This window comes from Penicillium roqueforti, assembly GCF_015533775.1.
Source record: "Penicillium roqueforti strain LCP96 04111 chromosome Unknown scaffold_25, whole genome shotgun sequence".
In the NCBI taxonomy this organism is placed as follows: domain Eukaryota; kingdom Fungi; phylum Ascomycota; class Eurotiomycetes; order Eurotiales; family Aspergillaceae; genus Penicillium; species Penicillium roqueforti.
This window is the reverse complement of record NW_024067589.1, coordinates 1-23,402: the sequence shown is the minus strand read 5'-3', so window position 1 is coordinate 23,402 and position 23,402 is coordinate 1. Positions and strand designations below refer to the sequence as shown.

Below are 23,402 nucleotides of genomic sequence, written 5' to 3'. Positions count from 1 at the left end.
ATACTAGAAGAGAAACGTAGTCCAATTTACAATGGTTCTCGAAAAGCGTATCATCGTACGAAGATCTATAGGCCTCATATTATCAAACAGCATCCAGACCCTCATCGCTCCTTTTTTTTTTAAATTAGTCCTGGTCCCAATCACCTCCACCCTGCGGTGGCTTGGGGCCTCCTGCCTGTCTCGAGACAATGATCTGGTCGACGCTCAGCACCGTCCGGGCAGCCTCACTGGCCAGACGAATCGCAGACATCTTCGTGGCCATAAGATCTAGAATACCCTCCTCGACAGTGTCCAGGGTGCCGTCAGATTCGCCAATCTCAAGGTCCACACCGGTAGTCCAGTGTGGTTCCTCCTCTTCAGACGAGCTGCCCTCCCCCTCATCCTCGGAAGATGATTCGCCAGGGGCAGTGGCGCGGTGGTGCGCAGTGTACAGACGCGAGAGAACTTCGGTGGCATCTAGACCGGCAGACTCGGCGAGTGTGCGGGGAATGACCTCGAAGGCCTCGGCGAACTTGCGGATGGCGTACTGGGGCAAACCAGGGGTTCGGTCGGCGAAGTTGGAAATGCGCTCGACGAGCTGGATCTCCGTAGCACCGGCACCAGGCACGAGACGGGGGTCCTTGGTGATGGCCTTGACGACGTTGACGCCGTCGTCGATGGCACGCTCGACATCCTCCAGGTGGTTCTGGGTGGCACCACGTAGGACAATGGTTGCTGTACGGGTAATAGCGTTAACATCCTCCTGACGGAAGACAGTCACTCGATCACCGCCAATCTCGGTCGTCTCTACAACGTCGATATGGCCCATCTCATCGGGCATGGGGGCACCCAGGCGAGCCAGAGGTGTGGCACCGACAACGCGGCACAAGCGGCGGAGCTCGAACTTGGACAGAATCTTAATGACGAGGATATTGAAACGGTTGAGGTAGTGCATGGCCAAGTCGCCAACAGTGGAGCCAGCAACGACCACACGGAGGCCGGAATCGTAGAGCTCCTTGATGGCAATCTCCAGACGATCCTCCTCGCCCGCGGTGAAGTCCATCATCTCCTTGGCATTCTTCAGGAGAACTGTGCCCTTGGTCTCGGTCTGGCTGATATCGATGGGGCAGCTGAAAACGCCGACCTTGGCCTTGCTGGCCTTCTTGATGGTTCCATCGGGCTCCCGGGGGAAGACCATACCCTTCACCACTTTCGACTGTTCCAAGCTACCACCCATGATCTTAACAACTCGCACGTTATCGACGTTGAAGTTAACGGGGTTCTTGGGCAGCACAGCCAGAACCGCCTCCGCAACCAACGCAGCCAACACGTCCTCCGTACCAGACTGCTTAGCAGCCACCACTGTGCGGAGAGCCTTGCTCAACTCTGTTGCCGATCGCATATCCTGGAGTCTGTCGACCTCGAGCTCTAGATGGAATCAGAAACGGTTCCCTCATTTGTATATCGACAAACCAATCATGGGGGGGAGGGGGCAAAACATACCCTCTAGAACCGACAAGGCAAAGATCTGAGCCTTCTCGTATCCGGAGACAATATCACTCGTCTTGAGACCCATACGGATCAACTCCTCTGCCTTCTTTAACAATTCACCGGCCAACACGATAACCAAGTTGGTACCATCGCCCATCTCCGCATCCTGCTGCTGACTCGCCATAACAAGCAGCTTAGCAGCGGGATGAACAACATCCAGCTCACGAAGAATTGTAGCCGCATCGGAGGTCAGAATCATCTTTTGCAGGTGGTTAATGACGATCTTGTTGCGACCATAGGGGCCCAGGGAGGTCTGGACGGTTCCTGAGATAGCCTGGCAGGCTTCGATGTTACGGATAACGGCACCATCTTCAGAATCGTGGCTGTATAGCAGAAAATACAGATCAGTCAATTGCTTTGCTTCTTTTTGGAGGGGCGCCAGATAAGGAGGTCCCTATTGCGGTGGGTTTTCGGGCTTCCCGACTTTTCGAACTCACCTCTGGTACCCGGCCTTGAAGAGCCCCGCCTGGGAGGGACCTGGAATTGATAGTGACATGATATTAGGTCGCGTCCGGTTGAGATGCGACTGGATATCAAATGGGTTGGATGTGAGAGAGTTGGAGCTGTTGTGCCGGGCAATTTTTGGAGCTGCGGTGGTGGGTTTGCTTGGTTTGCACGAGGGGGAGTTGCCCAGGGCTTGGCGCTCAGTATAGATCAGCTTACGAGTCTAATCCTTCAAGTTTTATATGGTTTTGCTGTATATTTTATGAGGTGTGTTATGGAGATGCTCTCATGTTTATCAATACATCGCTTAATGGTATTATACAGTTACCATCGCTCTATTGATCATCTCAAATATGAGACATGCGAATTATAAGCAGTGTGGAAACCAGGCACTAGAAATGTTAGCAGCTTAGTATATGGAACGAAGAAAGGAAACCTTACTGTATCCTTTGATAGAGTTGCATCCATTCTCCTCGTAGATTATGTTGGCCTTGTCGAGCCTATTTAGTCGAATTAGTAACAAATAGGGCAACGCAGAGGAAACGGTCATACCATCCTTGAATAGCTTCCATTCGGTTGTAACTCTACTATAAGTTAGTAATAACCCCTTCAAACAATTCTTCAAACCTACCGATGGGTGAGTGGACATGAATTGTGGAGGAGCCTGTTTCTCCTGTTCATACATGCGAGCCCATCTAGCAAGTATCAGCAGAGCCCAAGACGATGGCCCATTCTATCATATTGACTTACAGTTTAACGGCAGCCTCGGGGTTGAAACAGGCTCTGGCCATCATCACTGACAACAATCATTAGCCACATAATCGTAAGTTGATCCTTAACTTCAAGGGGTCATACTTAGCCCGATATTGTCTGCCTCGGCCTGTAGATAGAAATTAGCCAAGTGACCGTATAGCAAAAAACAAACAAAAAAAAAAACAATACCTCTTGCGTCCGTGAGTTCGGCAAGCTATACATGAGATTCAAAAGAAAAGAAGAAAACTGCCCGGAGACATCGAACAAGAAAGAGATAGCGAAGACAGCTCCTAGGGTAATGAAACTGTTGCTCACACGCTCAGCCGGATGATGAGCCACAACATGAGCAATCTCATGTCCCAGAACAGCAGCCAAGCCATCCTCGTCTTTGCAAATGGGCAAGATACCTGTGTAAACGAATACCTTCCCCCTAAGCGAAGCAAAACAACGTCAGCGATGTCCACCATAGAATCCAACCATCAACACCACAAACCCAACAGAACCTACCCAGGGAGCACAAAAGCATTAACCATTCCATCATCCTTGATAACATGAACCTTCCAATCAGCGCCCTCAATATTCACCTGCGGAATCAACCGCTGCAGCACGCCGTCAACCATACGAGTAAGAGGATGGTTGTGGGGCAGGATCTTCCCACGCTCGGAACTGAGTACCTCGCGGTAGCTCTCTTCACCCATATTTAGCTCCTGGTGACGAGAGACACAATTGAACCGTCGTCGGCCGGTCATCTCCACTATCTCCGTGTTGTATAGATAAAGTCCGGATATCCCCACGCCAATCGCAACAAAGTGGTGCGGCTTTGCATTCTGCACTAAGCGGAAGACGAGGGGTTGGCGGGCGCTGCCTCGAAATCGGTTGTATTGGTTGCGTCTTTGTTGGTAGGGGGATTTATGGCTTGAGGAGAAGGTACGCCGGTTGCTTGGGCAAGGTGTGGGAAATGAGAGCTGTGATCGCGGTCGGGGTTGTCGTAGCAGAGAGGGAGCCCAACAAATAGACAGCTGAGGCCCTGGGGTATTGTATGAGCGTGACGTTTGAGCTGCTAGTGAAGCGGCCTTGAGCTTGGTGGAGGGCTTCGGCGATAAGAAAGGGTATGCGCATGCGCTGCGAAAAGCACGCGCCATAGATTGACGGAGCATGGTCGAGAACCTGTCTACCTCTCTATGCAAATGCCGAGAAGGAGAGAATTCAAGAACTTGCAATGACCTAGGTAAACCAGACCTTCCCCGGGGAAGTTGCATGAAGGTTGAACTGAGCAACACGGCGATAAGCAGCCACTCTCCCCGTTTTCGTGACATCGGGGAGCAACGTCATGTCTCCAGAATCCCCACTCTACTATGAGGATATCCTAGTTTCTTCTTCAAATTTAGTCTTGACATAGTTTACCGTTCCTCTCAGTACATACATAGACAGGCCTACGAGTTGATTCACCTAAGAAAGAACAGTTTCGATGAGGTGGGTATGTACTAATCCAAGGCAACTCATAGATTCAGTCTAGCAAGGCTGGATGTATAGAAAAAGAAAATCAAGTCCGGTAAATCGTCATATGTTCAAACAAGTTAAAAAACCGACAGAACCCCATCCCACCCGCGCACCATAGCCGAGACCGTCAGCAATTACATAGAAACAGAGATGTTATGTCCAAATACAGCGGAAACACATCAAGAACAAAGCCCCTGGTATCATGTTGGGTAGTCATGGGAACAAAGTGGTATCATAGGGATGGCAAAAGAAATCGCAAAGGGGGAAGAAAAAGGGGAAATAACACGTCGACTCGGTATGTAAAAGTCAATAATGTAAGACAAAGGAAAGCGTTTCAAAAAAAAAAAAAAGTCAACACGAAGAAAAAGACGTAAGGTTATAGAGAGTTAACTCCCTACTCCTCCGTCAAAGCATCGTCGCCAGTCTCGCGCCAGTCTTGGGATCGCTCCGTCAACCGACGCACACCGGAGACACGCTGGGCCCAGTGGGCTTCGGATGGAGTGCGGAAGGTGTAGGCGCGCTGCGAGGAGATCACACCAATGCTTTGTAGCACTGCTTTGCGTGAATCACGCCCGAAGACTGCCGGGTGGTTGATCCACTCCATGGACGATTCCAGATCTGCGTTCAGGGCAATCATCGTCTGAGTATCGACCGCGGAGGGTGGTGTGATAGTGTTGGTGTCGGATGCGGATGAATGGGTTCCACTAAAGGTAGATGATTTAGGAGAGGAGGCCAAGACTGGGGTGTCACCACGGCTGTCGGCATCGCTGTCGGACCGGGAAGCACCCGGGGGCAGCGGTGGTAGGCCACCCTTGCCCAGGCCCTTGAGAATGCTGCGCGTTTCGCTGAGAAGGTGCATCGCGCGATCATTCTGGCCCCGAGATACCAGAGTGAGAGCACGGGTCAGCATGTCGGATGTTAGAAGCTCCATACGGCGCTGCACAATCGAGGGGTGGGGAGGAATTGGTGGCGTAGGGGATCGATGGCCCTTGGCCCGAGGATTAGGAGGCAGCATAGTAATGGCCAGGAGTGAAGGTCGAGGGGAGTGCGTGAGATGGCCATCACGGAGGAGGTCGCCGTAGGTTAAATCAGCCTGGATCAATGGAACCTCTTCAACGCTCATGACTCGGCTATCATCGCCATCAGAACCGCCGCCGAGAGCCTCCAATCCGGAGACTAGGCTCTCCCACGGATCCTGCGGCATGCTGTCCTGCGTGGCATTGTCAGGCTGGATGACAAGTTGAACCAAGACGTCGCGTTTGTCACCGAATCGGAGATCACCCAGTGCAGCTTCTGCATCTTTACCAGTTGCACGCTTTGTGGTGTGAAGAGCGCCGCTAATCTTAACAAACTTGGCGGGTGATCCTTCAGGTAGGCGGAGCTTCAACTTGACGTTTTGGTGGGAGGTTGTCTGCAACGCGCCCAGGCATCCAGCAACACATTCTCGCAACATCATCCAATCCTTTACATACAAGTAAGATCCCTTAGTACGAGTAGACAACTCAATCATGGTATCAGGCTTATGGGTCAATCCAAGTCCGAACGAGTGGATGTTGACCTTGGCAGCTTCCGCGCGGGAGACCACGAAATCAACGCTTTCGGGGTCGGAAATAGAAGAGTCGCTGATCAAAAGGATGGTTGAGATGGGGTTGTTGAATTTGCGCTGCATCAGAAGATCCATGGCGACATTGGCACCTTCAACCACGTCTGCACGGAGACTTTTTTGACCAACCGGCCGAATCGATTCGAGGATCTTCGACCATCCAGCCCAGGGCTTGGTGGTCATACCAACCAGGGGCACACCTCCACCACTCGAGCCAAAAGTCACGAGGCCCATCCGGTCCCGAGGGCCGAGATTCTGCACGAGGAATTTGAGGGCATCACGCAGGAGAGTAATCTTCAAGCCTTGCATAGATGAGGATACCGGAATTACCACGACAAGATCGAGGGGAATATGAATAGTGTTGATTGCAGGGAATTCTGATTCGGGGTTGGTGTAGTCTGTAATGGCGGTATTGATGGATTTTGCTGCGCCGTAAGACGAATTGATAGAAGCCTGTCGTTGAATTCCACGGTTACCACGGTAGTCATCGTCCTCCGCCCCCGAGTTATCATAGTCATAGTCATTTTGGCGTGAATTGGCTTCTGGGTGCAAATCGATCAAAGACCGACGCCACGTCTTCAGCTCGTTGCGATTCTTGAAGCGAAGGTAGAAACAGGGCAGCTCGGTGACGGAAAGGTTCAAGGAGAGAACAGGTTCATCTGGGGACACCTCGATGGACTTTAAATGCTTCTTAATCAAAATTGAGCCCTTGAGACTGCAACGAACAGGCTTGCGTCGTCCGGTCGCATCGAATTGGGGGTCAGATGATTTTTTCTCCTTCACACAGATAAGCATCTCTTTGAAAAGATAGCATTCTAACTCCTGCCAGGAATCTCGATCCTTGCCCACGCGCATGTGTCCGTGGAGGCGCAGCTTGCCGAACCGGTTGAATTCAAGACCGTGCCAATTGTCCACGCGGCTGCGCAATTCCTCAGCCACTTCTTCCATATTCTCTGTTGGCTCATACTGGATTGATCGAGCATCCTGTCCACCACCTGATCGTCCCGCGTAGACCCCATCCGGCTGCGATTGCCCCGAAGGCGTGTGTCGTAGGTCATCTAAGTCCGGACGCCAATTGGCATCTGGCACTTCGACCGTAATCAGACACGTGAGGGTCTGCTGTTGGCGGGATCTGTTCAAAGTCGGGAACTCGCTTCGGACGGTGACTATCGGCGCGGGAATGGGATTCTTGGCGACCTTAGGGCGAGGACTGAGGTCTGACTCCATAGCCTGTACATCATAATCATGGCGCCGTCCAGTGCTGGTGTGCTGGCCTTCATTGTATTCGCCCGATGAGCCGGCCGCGCTACCATTCCGGGAGTGGGGTTGACGAGGATTAGAGGCCACAGTCAATCGATCTACGCGCTCACGCTGGCTGCTGGTATCACGGCTATCTCGCCGACTATATGATGAATCTCTCGATGGGTTGTAGGATTGTTCTTTTGGTGAGGGGTGATAAGATGGCTCCCTCGTTGAAGGGTTGTAGGGTGGCTCCCTCGCTGAAGGGTTGTAAGATGGCTCCCTCATTGAAGGTGGCTCCCTCGTTGAGGGATTGTAAGGTGGCTCTCGGGTACCCGACGTGTAACGACTGCCGGTATCACTTGGTCGTCGACCCAACTGTTGCTCCCATGGAGTTGGTGTTGTCAAGCCACTGCGTACTGTAGCGGTATCATTCGATGTCACTGAGCGGACAATATTACTGATTTTCTCTGGGGACAATCACATTAGCCTTCTGAGCCCCTCTCAACCCCGCGCGAGGGACGTACCGATATCCAAGACATTTCCACCGCGACTTGTGTCCAAGGCCAATGGCGCATTGCAGGTTGGGCAGTATTGACCATCGCATTCCCGCAGAAATTCATAGAAACAGGCCTCGTGGGAGACATGGGAGCACGAGAGCTGCAAAACACGCTCGCCGCGTAGGGTATGCTCCAAGGGTTCCTCGCAGACGGCGCATTCGCTCCCGACAAAGGTCCGGTCCCTCCGTGTGTGGGTGCGATCTACCTCCATTGGGCCGGTGGTCCGTCCCGACCTTGAATGAAATGATGCCCGAGAGCGATTGGAATGCGCAGATTGACCAGCGAGTTCCGGGTAAGCAGAATTGATCTGTCCGGCGACAGTCGAGGTTGCTCTTGACCGGGTAAGATCGGCCTGGTTGGAAAGACTGCTGCTAGGTCGGTCTATCACGCCTCGAGTGAACGAACGAAATGAACGGAGAGGTGAACGAGAGGATGATTCTGGCTGCAATTGAAATTCTATACGTCACCGGTATCCGGTTAGCAAGTTGGGACCTTTCAAGGCTAATAGCAGATTGAGGTCGAAGCTCAAGGATTGAAGATGTGGATAGAAGAGAGAATAAAAAGGCGCAAACCACACTCAGGGGAGAGTGGTTCAGTCCGACCTGTCCCATGAGGCATCTAGAACCGGCCACAATAGTCTCAGATCTAGGACATTTGGCCCTAGACCGAGATACTGGAAGAGAGACACAGAACACTTACTTTTGGGCTTTTTGGATCGACCTAGGAGACCCAGCTCAGTTAGATGTTGTTGAGTTGAGTCGGTCCCAGAGTTGTCCTCCGATCTAAGTGAACGTTTCCACATCGACTCTCAAAGGAAACAAAGAGGTGGGGGGGAAAAGAAGGAAAAAAAAAAAAAAACAAAGCAAAAGGAGATCGAAAAGTAATCAAAAAAGGATAATAAATAAAAAACAATTAAAGCCAAATACAATAAACATTAAATCCAGGCATTTCAAGAGGTAATAGTGGTACTTCGTATACAAAGATGAAGAAAGATGGAGCTGAACAGGGGGGTACACGGAGTATACACAACACGTTTTAGAGTGGACACATGGTTAACTGAAAGACTAAAACAGAAAGAGAAAAAAACAAAAAACAAAAAAACAAAAAAGAAACCATGGAATTGGTCAAGATCTTGGGTAGGACAATAGTCCCACCCTCAACCATGGGTTTGGAGGTGGAGATCCCCTGAATTAATTGAATATTTTACAGTAGTTGGCGCTACTGCACCCCTTATTATCCGCCTTATACATAGTGAACGAGTGATATCTCTTCTTATTCCATCTTGCATTCCACGGCTCCGTGCAGAGGGTGAGGTGGTAACTAGTCAATGGGTCCTCCTACTCCGTACCTTGGTCCTTCAATGCAATTGTGGTCCTCTCGGGGTGACATCGGATATCCGATCGGCTTTACAATCCGCTTACAACATAGGGGATCTGATCCTGGAATCGGGTTTATTTAATTTACTATGGAGCACAAATGGAGTAGTACCTGGATTATATTACTATAACTATTATTTATTAACCTTTGGACTGATTAACCTCTTCTTCTGCATCTTATGTTCTTATGCTATACCTTGACTCTAAATCTGGCCTCTGTCTGGGTTCATCTTTTCCATGGACTCTAGATACCCAAATATTTGGCAGATCCACCAACCTCGGGGAATTACTCCAGACGTTCCAAAAGAACATTTGACATCTGGATCCGTGAGTGGTGATAACAAGGTTGGCTAGTGGATTTACTTCGGATCGGATTAACTTGGCATACGCGGGACTAAGTACCAATCAGTCACGTGATCGAAAGTGGCTCATATATCCGCTAGTCGTATACCCACTCAATATTGGCTAAGGACCACGCGCCTGGAACATCGGACAGTGGCAAGTTTCTCTGTCGATCCAACGGCTTCCCCCCTGTCAAAAGGTTTGGCTCTGAAGAATTATGGAAACCGGAGATTTATTTTTTTGTCAGGCAAAGTCATTCTGCAATGACGCAATCTCTCTTCAACTTCAACCCTTCCAGGGTTTACCCCAGCTCCAAGCTCTCCCTGCTGTCGGTGATCGACATCTGGATCATCAACAAAATTGGTCGGGTCCGGATGTCGTGAACGCAGTGGCGTCTAGACGCACCTCTGGAGCTTTGACGATCACTCCTTCAACGGACTCCAACGGAAAGTTTATGTCATGAGCAACATGACGGAGTGGTTATGACAATCTCCCTAGCTCCTACCACAACTGGGTCAACGAAAAAGCCCTTGGCCCAATTGGTCTGGCTCATCTTCGCTTTCACTCCTGAGCTCCCTCGTCACGTCTGCATTGGACTCCGGCGGGTCTATCCTGTTCGTCACGCTCATTAGCGCTTAGCCATCTGTGCTAGGAATAGGAGAGGCGAAGCTAGAAGAAATTGGCTTGCACATCATTGACTGTAGCTCCCCCGTTTATGGATCATACCGGCTGCCGGGGTGGGTACGCATGTTGTCTACGCGGTGATCGACATACTCCTGTCTTTTTGGATACTGCAGAGCGTCTGTGCTTACTTTAGCTACTTCTCCACTGTCTCAGAAAAGCCGTCTAGACACAACACTGACTACTCCGTACGGAGCAGTAGATGACGATTGGCAACGCTTCCCCCTTTTGAGGTGGAGGTTTGCTATTGTATCTATTGCGAACTATGCATGTAGGCACGCCCCTTGTGCTGGTCTGCACGTCATCCTGCGTCGGAGAATTGTCATGCAGGATAATCGAGACTGCAACGGAAAGTGGAGTTGACTGGTAACAACTCCTCACTGCTCGTCCCTGAGCTGTCAATTAGCATACATATCCGGCTATTCTCTGCATTCTTACAATAATGATCCATATCACGATCCACATATATGTACTTTGTACACGAAGCGCATAGATCACTCAACGATCATGACCGTTGAGGTTTTCAGAGCGGAGACAATGTAAATACAGTCTAACTCCTTTTAGCAGGTTGATCTTTTCTCTCCTCCCAATTCTGAGGTACCTATGAAACACTGGTTTCAGAGTACGAGCTGGTCGCTTCCTTAGTGCGTTACAAGTTGGAAGTGGCTCAAGTGGCTTGATCCCGATGATACAGGGCTGCGATATGGCACGCTCCTAGTTTGTGCATCGTAAGTTTTGAAAGGCGACTCCCTGGTCTTTTAATAGTTGTATGCAGTTGAGTTATTTTTACGTGCAGGTATATGCAAGTGGATGCATGTACATGCAGGTCTCATTGGCCGGGCCGATCCCGAGACCTGATGATCTCTAGCGCATAAAAGACTCGAGACCTTGAGGTTTTGGTCAACTTTGGTAAATGCAGACTTGCAGCTCCAACGTAGCAACGAAGATATAGATCCTTTCGGGTTGGCTAACTCAAAGCCGACTTCTATCAAACGTGTGATAGACCCGATCTATAGTCTAGTGTACCTGAAACAGATCGTCTATGCAAGTGAACGCTTCAAATCCATGAAGGGCTCCTGAACACACTCGTTCTCACACATATCGACTCACACAAAGTACATAACGAGGTATCTCATGGTCCTACGCGAGGATGTCTTGGATCCTATCAGCCCGGGCCACTAGGATTGTCTCAGTTGAATCAACCCATTATCTTATTTGCAAGACTTAGCATGGCCATTCGAATAAATTGTAATATAAGTTAATATAATTTATATATAAACTTGAGCCAATGCGCGAACTGATGGGGACGTAGCGTCATTCGTCAGTCCAACCCCATACAACTTAACGACGTCTAGCGTTTTTTTTTTTTTTGGATCTATCGCTTTCGTACTTTTGCAGCAAGGTAATTTTGGACATGTCTATCGTTTACTCTGTACTATTTGTGTTGATGTTTCTGACACGTATCTTCTTAGTATTAGTCAAGATAATATGACATGTCTGTTCTTGTCTTTGTTCAACGGCTTTAATCGTGCCTCTGTGATGTGTCGAGTTCATACTTGAAACAGTCTATACAATGTTTGGCGTAACAACGCTCACGCTTGATGCATGGGTGTCGTCTGATTGGTACGGCAGAATTGTGTTATGTAGCCCAAAGCTCCTAATCAACTCTGACTTATACTAGTATGGTCAGTATAGATAGATTCGAAGTTCAGAATAATCGGCTTGGGTGGTTTCATGATCTAACATAGAGAATGTGACATCAAACAAGGTGCAAATCATTGTTCAACTAATGCACTGGCTAGTTCATTGGTTTTTCTCATACGACGAGCTTTTTCAATCTTGAATTTGTCGGAAACGGCATGCTTGAGCAATTGCTTCAAGAGGATTCTCTTTATGACTATCCATGGATGGAATCAATTTCGGCTTTGGGTGAGTGCATGTAGGATAAACACGATCCATGGCCACACTATAGAATGCCTGAAATAATCATTTACAGGAAGTAAGAGATATGAATGTATTGTTTCATTTGATAAAGACAAGCAAAGATCAACCCTTGCCCGGAAAGTGTAAGTGCACTTTCTCAAAGCTTTGGCGAAGATACATCAGGTGCTTCAAACCTCGGACAAAGAATTTGGGCATAGAATAACATGTCTAAACCCATGGAGAGAGAACGTCCGCCAGATCTCCTCATATCTCCATGAATAAGAGCCCAATTCCTCGGTTCATTTCCCTGCATCAAAGCATCCACAGAATTCTCTCTCGCAGCTCTGACTCGGGTCGGCCGGTCATTTGCATCATCAGGCCAATCGACTCCTCCACTCCGATCCTGACTGTGCGGACTTCTTCGACTCTGACCACATAACGCAGTCCATCATCAATAACAAACTCATCTTCCAGTCTGATCAAGCCTTGGTAGTGAGCGCTGACTCTGTGGGCGTCGAGATCATAGAATGCGCAATTGTTGTTAACTGAAATCGTGCCGTACACGCGAATAGTTACTTTGACATCCGGGAAGCCTTTGAAGATATTGGCAAAGGTTGGTCCGTCACTGGTGATGGAGTCCCAGTGGTTCAAGACAAACATGATGTCGAGGCCGTAGGTTCGGCCATACACGAGTATGTCGGTCAAGGACTCGAACGAGTCACTATCAGGCTGCAGAGGGGTGATCGATTTATGAATCAATGGGCAGTAGCAGTAGGAACGGCCTTCCAGCTTCCCATACTTGCGCACATACTCTGCCTGGAGCTCAATCAGGGCGGGGCGAAGGTAGTACTTCAGTTGGTCAGGGTCGATACGTGCGGCAGGGGGAGCGCCACGAGCAACGAACACAATCAGGGGCTCTGCAGTAGTGATGGGGGGGCCGATGGGAGGACCGGTCACAAATTCTATGGCAGCGGGTTCCGCCATATCGAGATCAGTGTTACTTGATGGTTTGTTAGATTTTTGACCTTAGATAGAGGTATGGTACAATAATACCTTAGTCACACCGGTTCAGAAGCTGATGCAGAGAAAGGAAGGACAATGAGGGGGAAAGCAGCATCTTAAACAGTAAGGCTCGGCGTTCATTGCTCAACATGCGATGCGTGAACAAACTGTACTGCTATGTGGAGGGTGAATAACTGAAGTCAATAAAGCCAATAGAGCATCCTCTTGGGGTCTTATTGAGCTAAGGATATAGATTCTGAAAGGCTCAAAAGGATTAGGGAGAAGGCTATTTTGCCTTTTGAGCCTGTCAATGGTTATTCCTCTCAATAGTCCCGAGGTTGACATCAATTGCCTTTTGATATTCATTTGGGAGTCTTGTCATAGTAAAAGCATACATATCTCGGAATGTAGTATATGCGAGTCTGTTCTTGTGACTGCTACTGTAATTATTTATCAGGTTAGGTTCATGTTGTTAATAGCTCAGTCACTGATATATCACAGCCTTGTATATATTCTGCTTTACAAGACTATACATTGTTTGTGAAGCTTGTTAAAGACAGAATACTTCACCTACAGGTATTGAAGAAGTAACTAGTCCTCTAGAAAAGCTTGAATTTGATATTCCTATCACCGAAGGGTTGAAGTTGCGATGTTATATAGAGATGCACCGCACCGTGGAGATATCGGAGATCAAACCCCGAATAGAGTCCCTAGAGGCAGAAATGCCAGTTGTTAGTCGGGAAAATTCATCGAATACCCCCAGAGACGTTGCCAAATACAAGAAGACCTCAAATATCACAGTATTCATGTTCAGAGAGCGAAGTACTTTCAAGCATCGGACCCGGCCTGACTTCGCTCACCGGGCGGCCCCGATCTGGAAGCTGACTAAGACGGCAAAAGTGAAGAGAGTTGTTGGGAAAAAGGTGCATCACCTTCAACATACCATCTCCAATTCCTTTACAAAATGCTCTTCCGTGCCGCGGTCCGTCAAGCTGCGCCTTTGAGGCGTCATGCCTTCACTCCTCTTGCCCGTCGCACTGTTACCACCGACGCAGCTTCAGCTAACGTCGAGAGCCCACTGCCTGATGTATGTTAGCCCTATCCGGAAAACTGAAACTGCTCAATCTTTGTAGGGTTTCCATTGCTAATGCTTGCGCTATAACAGGAGGATCACAAGCTGTTCACTGTCCGTCTCTCCGATGAGAGCTTCGAGACTTATGAGCTCGACCCACCCCCGTACACTCTCGAGACCTCCAAGAAGGAGCTCAAGCAGATGTACTACGACATGGTCGCGATGAGGTACGATAAGCATGGCATGGGATCTTTGATGTTTGAGCTAGCCGCTGACTGACTGTGTGTTCTTTTGCAGACGTATGGAGATGGCCGCCGATCGTCTGTACAAGGAGAAGAAGATCCGCGGTTTCTGCCATCTGTCGGTCGGACAGGAAGCTGTCGCTGTCGGAATTGAGCACGCCATCACTCGCAAGGACAAGATTATTACCGCTTACCGCTGCCACGGTTTCGCCATGATGCGTGGTGGTACCGTCAAGTCCATCATTGGTGAGCTTCTCGGCCGCCGTGAGGGTATCGCGTACGGCAAGGGTGGTTCTATGCACATGTTCGCCGAGAACTTCTACGGTGGTAACGGTATCGTCGGTGCCCAGGTGCCCGTCGGCGCCGGTCTGGCCTTCGCTCAGCAGTACAATGAGGAGCCCAACACCTCCATCGTCCTCTACGGTGATGGTGCCTCTAACCAGGGTCAGGTCTTCGAGGCCTTCAACATGGCCAAGCTGTGGAACCTTCCCGTTCTCTTCGGCTGTGAGAGTAAGTCGTTTCTTCCAAGTCTTAATAGCATCAAAAAAGTCCGCAGATGTACTGACGCTATGTTCTTCTAGACAACAAGTACGGCATGGGTACCTCCGCCGCACGCTCCTCCGCTCTGACCGAGTACTATAAGCGTGGCCAGTACATTCCCGGTCTGAAGGTCAACGGCATGGACGTCCTAGCCACCAAGGCCGCCGTCCAGTACAGCAAGAACTACGCCATCACCGGCAACGGACCCCTCGTCCTAGAGTACGTCACCTACCGTTATGGTGGCCACTCCATGTCCGACCCCGGTACCACCTACCGCAGCCGTGAGGAGATTCAGCGCATGCGCAGCACCAACGATCCTATCGCTGGCCTTAAGCAGAAGATGCTCGAGTGGGGCGTCGTCTCCGAGGAGGAGCTCAAGGGTCTCGACAAGACCGCCCGTGCCAACGTCGACGCCGAGGTCGCTGAAGCTGAGGCTATGGCCGTCCCCGATAACACTCCCCGCATCCTGTTCGAGGACATCTATGTTCGTGGCTCTGAGCCTAAGTGGATGCGTGGTCGTACTGTCGATGAGACTTTCTACTACTAGATTGTTTTGCCCTATAGGCACTTCTGTGCATCATGGAAGAGCTTTTTAATTGTTGTGTGAAGGCTCGGGAAGATATTCTTGCGTCGTTCTATCATTTATCTGTAATTTAGCCCGATGACTGTTTCCTCTTATGTTTGTTTACTTGTTTCCTGTTCTAGAGTAGAGAGCAATTGCCATCGGCTGGGTCCTTTTCAAGTTCAGTACATCAAATTTTAGCAAGTAGTCTTGCAATATCTTCATCAGGAATTTTAAACAAGCCTTGGTTAGCAATATCAGCCATCGAAGATATATAGGCACGCCGTCCTTCGCAGTCGATTATGGGTATCACATCAAAAAGAAATAAAAAAAGTAAAAGTACAAGCAAGAATAGAAGGGAGACAACAAGCCATGTCTAGAAAAAGTACCAAAGCAAGGCTCAACCTACATCAAGCAGGCTCTTGTCTCAACATTTCAAGAATCAGGTCCTGAGTCCGCTGCACAGAATCCAATTTTTCTTCCATCACAACACGTTCGCGCTCCAACTCACCTCGAAACTGAGCCTGCATCTCCTGGCGTAGCTCTTGCTTCATTTGCTCAATCTGGATGTGACTGAGACCTTGTTCCTGCGGCCGTGACTGTTGGTGCTGGTGTTGGTGGAATGCAGGCTGTACCTGCGAGTGCTGTGGTTGCCGGGGGAAAGCCAGAACCGGGGGTTCTGGGGCAGCTTGTACTAAAGCCGAGATCATGGGTGAGGCGGCACTGGCGTCTATATCGCCCCCGGATGCGGCCTCTAGGTGTTTGTTGAGTTTTCCAAGTGTTTCGATGACGGCTGAGACTATACGGCCGTCGGATTGTGGAATTGGGGGTGTGGAGGGAAGAGGTGCAGTGACTTGTGGGGTTGAGAACATATTCTCAAACCCCGGTGGTAGTTTCAGTGAGCTGATCGCGGAGACAGGTGTAGAGGGCGATTCGAGGAAATGCGCGGGGGGCGTAGGACCAGTAATCGAGGGCGAGGGTGTAGGGCTGGTAGCCGGGAGGGCAGTATCACCGACGGTATCCGCGACAGGCTGATGCATCATATCCATAATTGAGGTATTGACATCAGTCGGGCTAGTAACAGATGACCCAGACATGTTCCGCCATGGGTCCTGGTCTCCATTTTGAGAATTCTGCCGCCAGGGCTGCGGCTGTCTACGTTTCTTGAGCTCGTCGCGCTTTGCAATGCGTCGATTCTCGGCTTCTTCCCACCGCTGCCAGGTCGGAAGCCAAGCATCGACAGCAGCGAGCCATTGCGGGTTCATCAATTCCTCGGCCGTTGAGCCGGCTGCGTTTGAGACCCGCTGTCGCTGGTCCTCGAGGAACTTGATGCGCTGCCTTGTGACCATTTCGACTTTGCGCCGCACTGAGTGCCACGAGTATGAGCGCCCCTCATGGACACGCTTGAACTCGGCGGCGATGGATATCCACCACTTGCACAGATTACTGCGGCTGCCGAAGGTCCCTGCATTTTGGTTGCAGATCTCAAACAGCACTATTTCTTCTTTGGTTGTGAGACGTCTATGCTGCCGTGAAGTGTCACCATCGAACTCATCGTCGCCGTTGTGATTGCGCTTCGTGCCTCTGTTGGTGGTTGATCCTGACATCAGCCTTGACCCAACTCCTTCGCTGGTTTGAGCTACGCCCACCGGCATCGGCGCATAGTATAGATCGCTTTCGACGATGCCTCCTTCACGTGAGTCACTTTTGATTAGGTTTGCCCCTCGATGTGTCCCTTGGCTGCTCTGTGATGCGTTATCGGTCGTATGTGGATGCCTCACTACCACGGACTGGGAAGCTAGGCTGAACCCTGAGCGCAGGTCTGATGGTACTGTCCCGAAGTAATTTTGTGAGGGATAATGATACGAAGGATGGCAGTATTCGTGTGGTTGAATGCGCGTCATGAGCACAGCAGCTTGCGCGGTGGCCGAGCAGCCGCTGTGGGAGACCAACAGTGCACGTTGGGTGGTCTATTGGCCCAGGGGATAGTCTCCCTAGTTCAAAATAGCCATCAATAGGGTGACAATAGTGTAGCAGACCAATGCAGAAAGTCCTTGTCGATCTGTGGGGATAAAGATAAAGCTGCGATGGATTTCACCTGAGGGTTTTCCACGAGGCCCGTGCGCCGAGCATAGTATGGCAGCTCTGGCTCCGTACAGTCTTGTATCTGAGGATGAGCTTCAATCGGGTCATTTGACAATTTGATCGTGTTTTGATTCTGCCTAATTATATGTAGCTATTTGAATTCTATAGTTCTCATAGGATTTGAGTATTCATGTGCTGCACATTTATACTTTCGCGATGTATATGTTGGAGCTTCAACCACCTCTAGGTACCTGCCAACAAGTTCTGTCATGTCCTCACAACTTCATGTGAGGCTCTAATAGTTTTTGGGGAACCAGAGCTTAGTACATCAAGAATAAGCTGCTCGACATATCTACCTATAACAGGTAGGCAAAGCAGCCAGGTCTACGCAAGGGTCATAAAACATCAACATCAATAATATATCCATTTACGACACATCATGGCTATGGTGGTACAGGGGGTGGGGTTGACACAAAAAGCTCCAAAGACAGGCAAAACAGGAACCAACACCATGGTCAACATGATCCAGAAATATGCAGAAAGGGAGGAAGATCTAAGCGCCCACTAATACACAGATGGGAAGTTTAGGGGGAAATAGTAGAACAGTAGAGACAAACGAGGAAGGGACAGGCTAGGCAGAGAAAGACAGGCCAATCGAATCCTCTACCACCGTCTCCTCAGGTACCAGCCATAAGCCGGAGTGGCAATGGTCTCGCCGAAGGGAGTGGGCACCTCGGCGGAACCGGGACGGGCCACCGGGTGGCGCAGGTACACGGCTGCACAAATGTTCTGATTGACCTCGAGGTAGCGCGGGATGAAGGCAAAGGCAGACATGTATTGGCGTGGTTGCCAGGGGGTGGAGTAGGTCTTGCTGTTGTCGAGAGGATTATCGCGCATTTGAGTAAGAGCGCGCTTGAGCGTCTCGAACTCTTCGTCGCTGAGTTCCGAGGCATCGACTTCATTACCTAGTGTTGCCTGCGAGAAGGCTTCGGAGAGTTTGTCGCTTACTGCGGTTTCTGTATCTTTCCTGGCGGCAGCCAATTCCCTATCTCCCTTGTCGGATGCGAAGGCGTCTTCTGGACGGAGTTTCACGTCCTTATTGTCTGGCTTCTTCTCGGCCCGCTTGGCCTTGAGAAGCAGGGTTAATTGGGAAAACTGGGCTTCCAAGCTGTCTGCGAGGACAGTGCTGGACTCGGAGCGGGACAATACGCGGCGGACAGCTTGTTGGAAGCCACGGAGCTCCTGCTTGCGTTGGGGCGCGAGTGTATCCTTGCCGGCAGACATGATAGACTTGGCCTGTGCCATAAGCGCCTTGAGAGTCTCCTTAGGATCCTCCTTTTCGGTCTCCTTGGCCTCTTCCTCTGCGGTCTCCTTGGTCTCTTCCTCTGCGGTCTCCTTTGACTCCGCCTCAACCTCTTCCTCTGAGGTCTGTGCCTTCGCCTTTCTCCGAACCAATCGGCCCTGACGCCGCTCGTACGCAGTCTTCGTATGACCAGTAGCGTACATTACGCGCTCTGGCTCAACCTGGAAAAGGTCACCGGGGTTGAGGAGATAGCTGGGATGTTTCATCTAGCACAAAAGCGAGTCAGTAAATAAGGAATCGGTAGCTTCCCACGTCGCATCATACCTTTTGCCCGTTAACAGTGACCGCTCCGTGGATGACGAACTGTCTCGCCTGTCTGGCACTACTAGCAAAGAGAGCTCGGAAGATGGCTACATCCAACCGACGCTCTAGGGGCGCAAAGGTCATCTGGGTGTAAGGTGTAGGACGTTTCTGGTAAGCGGGCTTGCCGCCCATATCGAGTCCTGAGCCGCGACCGGATGAAGCTTGGGAACCGTCATCGGCGGCCAAGTCGGATGCATTCATGGGGATAACACTGCGGATGCGATGGTTGAACATGCGTTTCCACTGTCCCTCGCGGACCTGCTCGCCATGATAGGCACGGGAAGCAGCCTTAGCAGACCATTTCTGCTGGAAGAATGTGCGATTGATGGTGGGTGGGCTGCGGAATCGTTGCATGTTATACAGGTTGTATTTGCTCCATGATTGACGGATTTTCTGAACAGTGTCTTGTTAGTCTTCTGACACTGGGGGAATTGAGTACAGTGTAGATACATACGCCTTTCGACAAAGTATTGGTAGCTCTGTTCCTCATTATGGCGATTCGGTAAACACAATGCTGTAGAAAATGATATGCTTTCTAGTCCGAATTGGCCGAGTCTCAAAACTTCAGAGCACGTGACTGTATGGTATTAATGCCTTAAATTTCAGGAATCAACTGCTGGTTGGATTCGATGTTTGCCTGGTTTGCATATTATGTAAGGGGATCCTCTTGATGATTGGTCAATCAAATATCGCTTGATGCCACCGCCCTGTATGAATCTGCCACCGCCCCAGGGAAAAGGTATATAAGGATGCCTCCCCCCCAGGCTCTTCCTCTTTTTTTTTTTCTTCTTCATACTTACCTTGTTTGGGTGACTGTGATCAATAAGACGGTTCACCACAGGCTGGTCCCTGCATTGCACATCGCGGCGGAACAGTTTGTTCAATGGCACTCGTGTCATTGACAGGCGTATTCTTTGGCACCTCCATTCGTGGAATATCTTCTTTTCATCAATCCTCGAGCCAGTGGCACGAGATTGGAGACGAGTAATGTACTAGTTGATGCGTTGTAGCCACACTTATTTGTAACTAAGTGAGGCCATGGTGTCCTAAGCCTGTCTACCACGCGTGAAATCTTTCTCGTGAAATGTTCAAGTCTGCCCCCATACCCAATCTCCCCTTCTCTGTGCCGACCCCGTGGGGCATTCTGGTCCTTCGATATCATCTCTCTGGCACATTCCCGCCATGTCGTGTCGCACCTGCCATGCACATGATTTCTTTATCACTTCTCCCTTCACAGCTGAAAGATAAAAAGTCCGGTGAAGCATTGAGAAAGATGTCTACTACTGTTGCAACTTGCCGCTCACGTTTGTCTTAAATCCCTCCCACTGAAGATACGTATACCATTCCTGATCTCTTGAATGATATAAAGTACGAAATGAAATTGTTTGGTATATGGTACAGAAAATATTCTTACCCCCTAGACAACACATCGCGCCATGTCCAATGCATACAAATCCCAGTCGTACAACGTTAAGCATCTTCCCTATGATCACTATATCACTCTCTCCTAGTACTTGGGAAAGCCTCCGCTAATGAGTCCGCTTCTTGCGGATTAGTCCATTCCTCCAGTAGCTCATGTGCCATATCAACGGTTTCATCATCGATGCCTGCCTCCAGCACGGTACCATCACAAAAGGCCAAGCGGGTTAACACAACAAGGTGTTTCTGTTTGCTGCCAGGTACGCATGCCAGTTTCTCCTGCATATTGATCAAGGGGCCGTGTAGCCGCATGACACCGAAAATCAGCCGCATAAGGCCATTGACTAGCGCGACACGTAGGTCTGACTCTGGCGGAGATGAGTAAAGTGCATCCAGCTCATCATGCATCGACCGGAATAAACGAGCGAGTGCATTCGGGTGCAAGGCCAGGATCGTACTGGCATGCCTTTGGGATTGGCCCATAGGGTTGAATGCCAGTGACTCCAGCAGCAGTAGGACCTCGAGGCGCATTGCACAAATGTCGCATGCAGTGTATGGCTCGACACCTTCGTCCGGTATGGCGGGCTCGCTCAGCATATGCGTGAGGCGGTCCACTATCCACTTTTGTACATCCAATTGGTCCTGGTCAGAGTTCCTGATCGGACCAAAAGAATCTGCACGAATACTTGTTGACAGGATGTTCATCAAAAGCAAAATGTCACCCAGTGGATGTGACGGGTGCAGCATCACGAGAATGAACGAGATCCGGATATTTTGCCAAAATAGCTCCATTGCACTTTTGATGTGCAGTACTCCACACGCGATTTGGTAAAGTAGACGCATGGCCCCAGTCGAGTCGACTAGGGGCTGCAGATCTGATTGTGGTGTCTGTCGAGCAATTCGTTTATCTCGTGATGCCGGGGCGTACTTGAAGCGAGGAACTGCATTGACTTCCACGGTGTCCTGCAAGACTCCAACTAAAGGTGTAATCAGTTCGGAGAGTGGCACGTCATCCGACATCAGACTATATTTTATGATAGCTTCGAAACGGGGAATCGGCTCGTAGAACTTCTCGTTGATGGCGCGCTGCCACAGTGAGGCGATCGCTTGCGTATATTCTAATACGTAACTGCTCGGGTCAGCATGGCCCATGATCTCCATAATGAAGCTGGACATGGGTTGATCCGGTTCCGAGGGAAACGCAAGCTTTGACATGGCTTCGAGATCCGTTTCTTGGTTAGGATGCATACGGTGACTCAAAAGTCGCATCATAAATCGCTGATTGCGACCTGCCTCTGCAGACTTGCGCTTCACTTCATCGACATCGGCCGAAATATCAGTCGCATCAGTCATGACAAGCTCCCCACCAGCAGTATTCAGCTGTAGTGGCACAGGGCTATCCTGGCTTGATTGCCGTTTACGTTTTCCTGGAACTGTCGGCGTGGCTCGCTTGGAACGTGCTGCTGACTTGCTGGGCGATACCACGGCGATTTCATCATCGTCAAATCCATCGCGGAGAGGAAGCACCCGGGACTTTCGAGGAGTCACTGGGGCTTCCATCTCGCGATGCTTGGATTTGTAGTTCCGAAGCTGGTAGGCTTCATCCACAAGGTCTTGCTGAAGAAATACATTCTCTGTCGCCAATACCTTGCCTTCGGACATGGCTGCCTCAACCTCTTGCTTGTGTTTCGCCATTTCGTCGGCCATGGATTTCCGTAGAGCCGCTATTTGCCGGTCGTAGTCTTGTGTCATCGCTGCCTGCTTCCTTCGAATGATCGAGATTTCACCGGATTTCGTTTCCACTTGCATCCTCGCATCGGCTAGCTCCTGTAACATTTGTTCTCTTTCTTGCTCCATCTACAAGGATTGTTAGAGTTTATACAAAGAATCTTTCATCTAACCCACCTGCGCCAGGCGTGCATTGATCTCCGCGGGGGCGTTCCCTTGCGCATAGTACTCGTCCACATCCATGGCATCGCCCAGCTGCTCGTTGACCGCAAATCCAGGATCTGTAGCGAGTACATGTTGAGCATGCGGAATGACATGCGAATTATTGACATTATCGTACACCTCGGCCTCCAATTCCCCCATCTCCAGTGTATTGTAGTCGTTTGTTAACCCGGTGTGGAGGCGAGGCGGCGGTCTAAACGGTCCAGCATTGTTGTTTAATGGTACTGCTTGAGTGCGTAGCACGGGGTTGTTGTTTATGGGGTTTGGGCGGTACTGTGAGGCTGACGCCTGCGTTGCTTTAAACGCATTCTGTTCCAGTTCATACAACTTCCCCGGTGGCAGGGAGTCGAACTCGTCGGAGCCGTAGTCGTCGTCGTCGTCTTCCATGCCCCCGCCATGAATGGACTACCAGAGGGAGTTGACAGGTTCCAACTTCACGGAAGGCTTTTGATCATTCTCGAGTTCGAGCGGTTCCGAGTGTGGAAGAGGAGAGAGCACGGCAGTTCAAGGCACCTGGACAACAACCCTGCACATCCAATTTCAATTTCTAGTCACGAACGTAATATCTGAAGGTCAAATGATGATTGATTCATTAATAAACCCGAATAGTACACCAGATAGAAAAGATATAAAAGATATAAGCAAAAAAAAAAAAAAAAAAAAATTTAAACACGGGCCTGGGGCTGAAGCGACCCGCACGCGGCCCTTAACATGGGCAAAACACGTTAAAATCCGATATGCCAAGCAGGGAGGGGGCACACGCCAATTGCACCGCCAACTACAAAGGCAACCATCCCGCTTTCGGCGGGGTAGTCGGTGACATCAATATCAAAGTGGTATGTACGTTTCTCGGCACCAGGCCCTGTCAGCTCACGGGTGTGGAATAGAGGCGCACGGTAGACCTGGTAAGGTG

General features: G+C 50.1%; 8 protein-coding genes across 8 annotated transcripts; 1 reads left to right on the top strand and 7 right to left on the bottom strand.

The window, feature by feature from the left end:
* Positions 1-124: 124 nt before the first annotated feature.
* LCP9604111_7641 (chaperonin-containing T-complex subunit CCT8) lies at positions 125-2,026 on the bottom strand (the record flags this gene model as incomplete). Its single annotated transcript, XM_039075696.1, has 3 exons — positions 125-1,407; positions 1,483-1,853; positions 1,968-2,026. 3 exons carry the CDS (start codon positions 2,024-2,026, stop codon positions 125-127), a joined length of 1,713 nt encoding a protein of 570 aa, XP_038926256.1.
* Positions 2,027-2,316: 290 nt separating this feature from the next.
* On the bottom strand, positions 2,317-3,884 carry LCP9604111_7640 (M48 family metallopeptidase; the record flags this gene model as incomplete). The annotated part of the gene is made up of 8 exons (XM_039075695.1): positions 2,317-2,366; positions 2,416-2,474; positions 2,527-2,558; positions 2,606-2,669; positions 2,725-2,770; positions 2,830-2,854; positions 2,917-3,157; positions 3,235-3,884. 8 exons carry the CDS (start codon positions 3,882-3,884, stop codon positions 2,317-2,319), a joined length of 1,167 nt encoding a protein of 388 aa, XP_038926255.1.
* A 737-nt stretch (positions 3,885-4,621) lies between these two features.
* Positions 4,622-8,431, bottom strand: LCP9604111_7639 (VWA and PH domain-containing RING finger protein; the record flags this gene model as incomplete). The annotated part of the gene is made up of 3 exons (XM_039075693.1): positions 4,622-7,539; positions 7,597-8,085; positions 8,329-8,431. 3 exons carry the CDS (start codon positions 8,429-8,431, stop codon positions 4,622-4,624), a joined length of 3,510 nt encoding a protein of 1,169 aa, XP_038926254.1.
* A 3,832-nt stretch (positions 8,432-12,263) lies between these two features.
* LCP9604111_7638 (uncharacterized protein) lies at positions 12,264-12,935 on the bottom strand (the record flags this gene model as incomplete). Its single annotated transcript, XM_039075692.1, has 1 exon — positions 12,264-12,935. The coding sequence occupies one exon, from the start codon at positions 12,933-12,935 to the stop codon at positions 12,264-12,266; it is 672 nt and encodes a 223-aa protein (XP_038926253.1).
* A 982-nt stretch (positions 12,936-13,917) lies between these two features.
* On the top strand, positions 13,918-15,354 carry LCP9604111_7637 (pyruvate dehydrogenase (acetyl-transferring) subunit E1 alpha; the record flags this gene model as incomplete). The annotated part of the gene is made up of 4 exons (XM_039075691.1): positions 13,918-14,040; positions 14,119-14,252; positions 14,323-14,777; positions 14,849-15,354. 4 exons carry the CDS (start codon positions 13,918-13,920, stop codon positions 15,352-15,354), a joined length of 1,218 nt encoding a protein of 405 aa, XP_038926252.1.
* A 425-nt stretch (positions 15,355-15,779) lies between these two features.
* LCP9604111_7636 (uncharacterized protein) lies at positions 15,780-17,273 on the bottom strand (the record flags this gene model as incomplete). Its single annotated transcript, XM_039075690.1, has 1 exon — positions 15,780-17,273. One exon carries the CDS (start codon positions 17,271-17,273, stop codon positions 15,780-15,782), a length of 1,494 nt encoding a protein of 497 aa, XP_038926251.1.
* An 844-nt stretch (positions 17,274-18,117) lies between these two features.
* On the bottom strand, positions 18,118-19,610 carry LCP9604111_7635 (mitochondrial 37S ribosomal protein uS4m; the record flags this gene model as incomplete). Its single annotated transcript, XM_039075689.1, has 3 exons — positions 18,118-19,023; positions 19,082-19,513; positions 19,575-19,610. The coding sequence occupies 3 exons, from the start codon at positions 19,608-19,610 to the stop codon at positions 18,118-18,120; spliced, it is 1,374 nt and encodes a 457-aa protein (XP_038926250.1).
* Positions 19,611-20,617: 1,007 nt separating this feature from the next.
* On the bottom strand, positions 20,618-22,876 carry LCP9604111_7634 (uncharacterized protein; the record flags this gene model as incomplete). Its single annotated transcript, XM_039075688.1, has 2 exons — positions 20,618-22,396; positions 22,445-22,876. 2 exons carry the CDS (start codon positions 22,874-22,876, stop codon positions 20,618-20,620), a joined length of 2,211 nt encoding a protein of 736 aa, XP_038926249.1.
* Between the last annotated feature and the right edge of the window lie 526 nt (positions 22,877-23,402).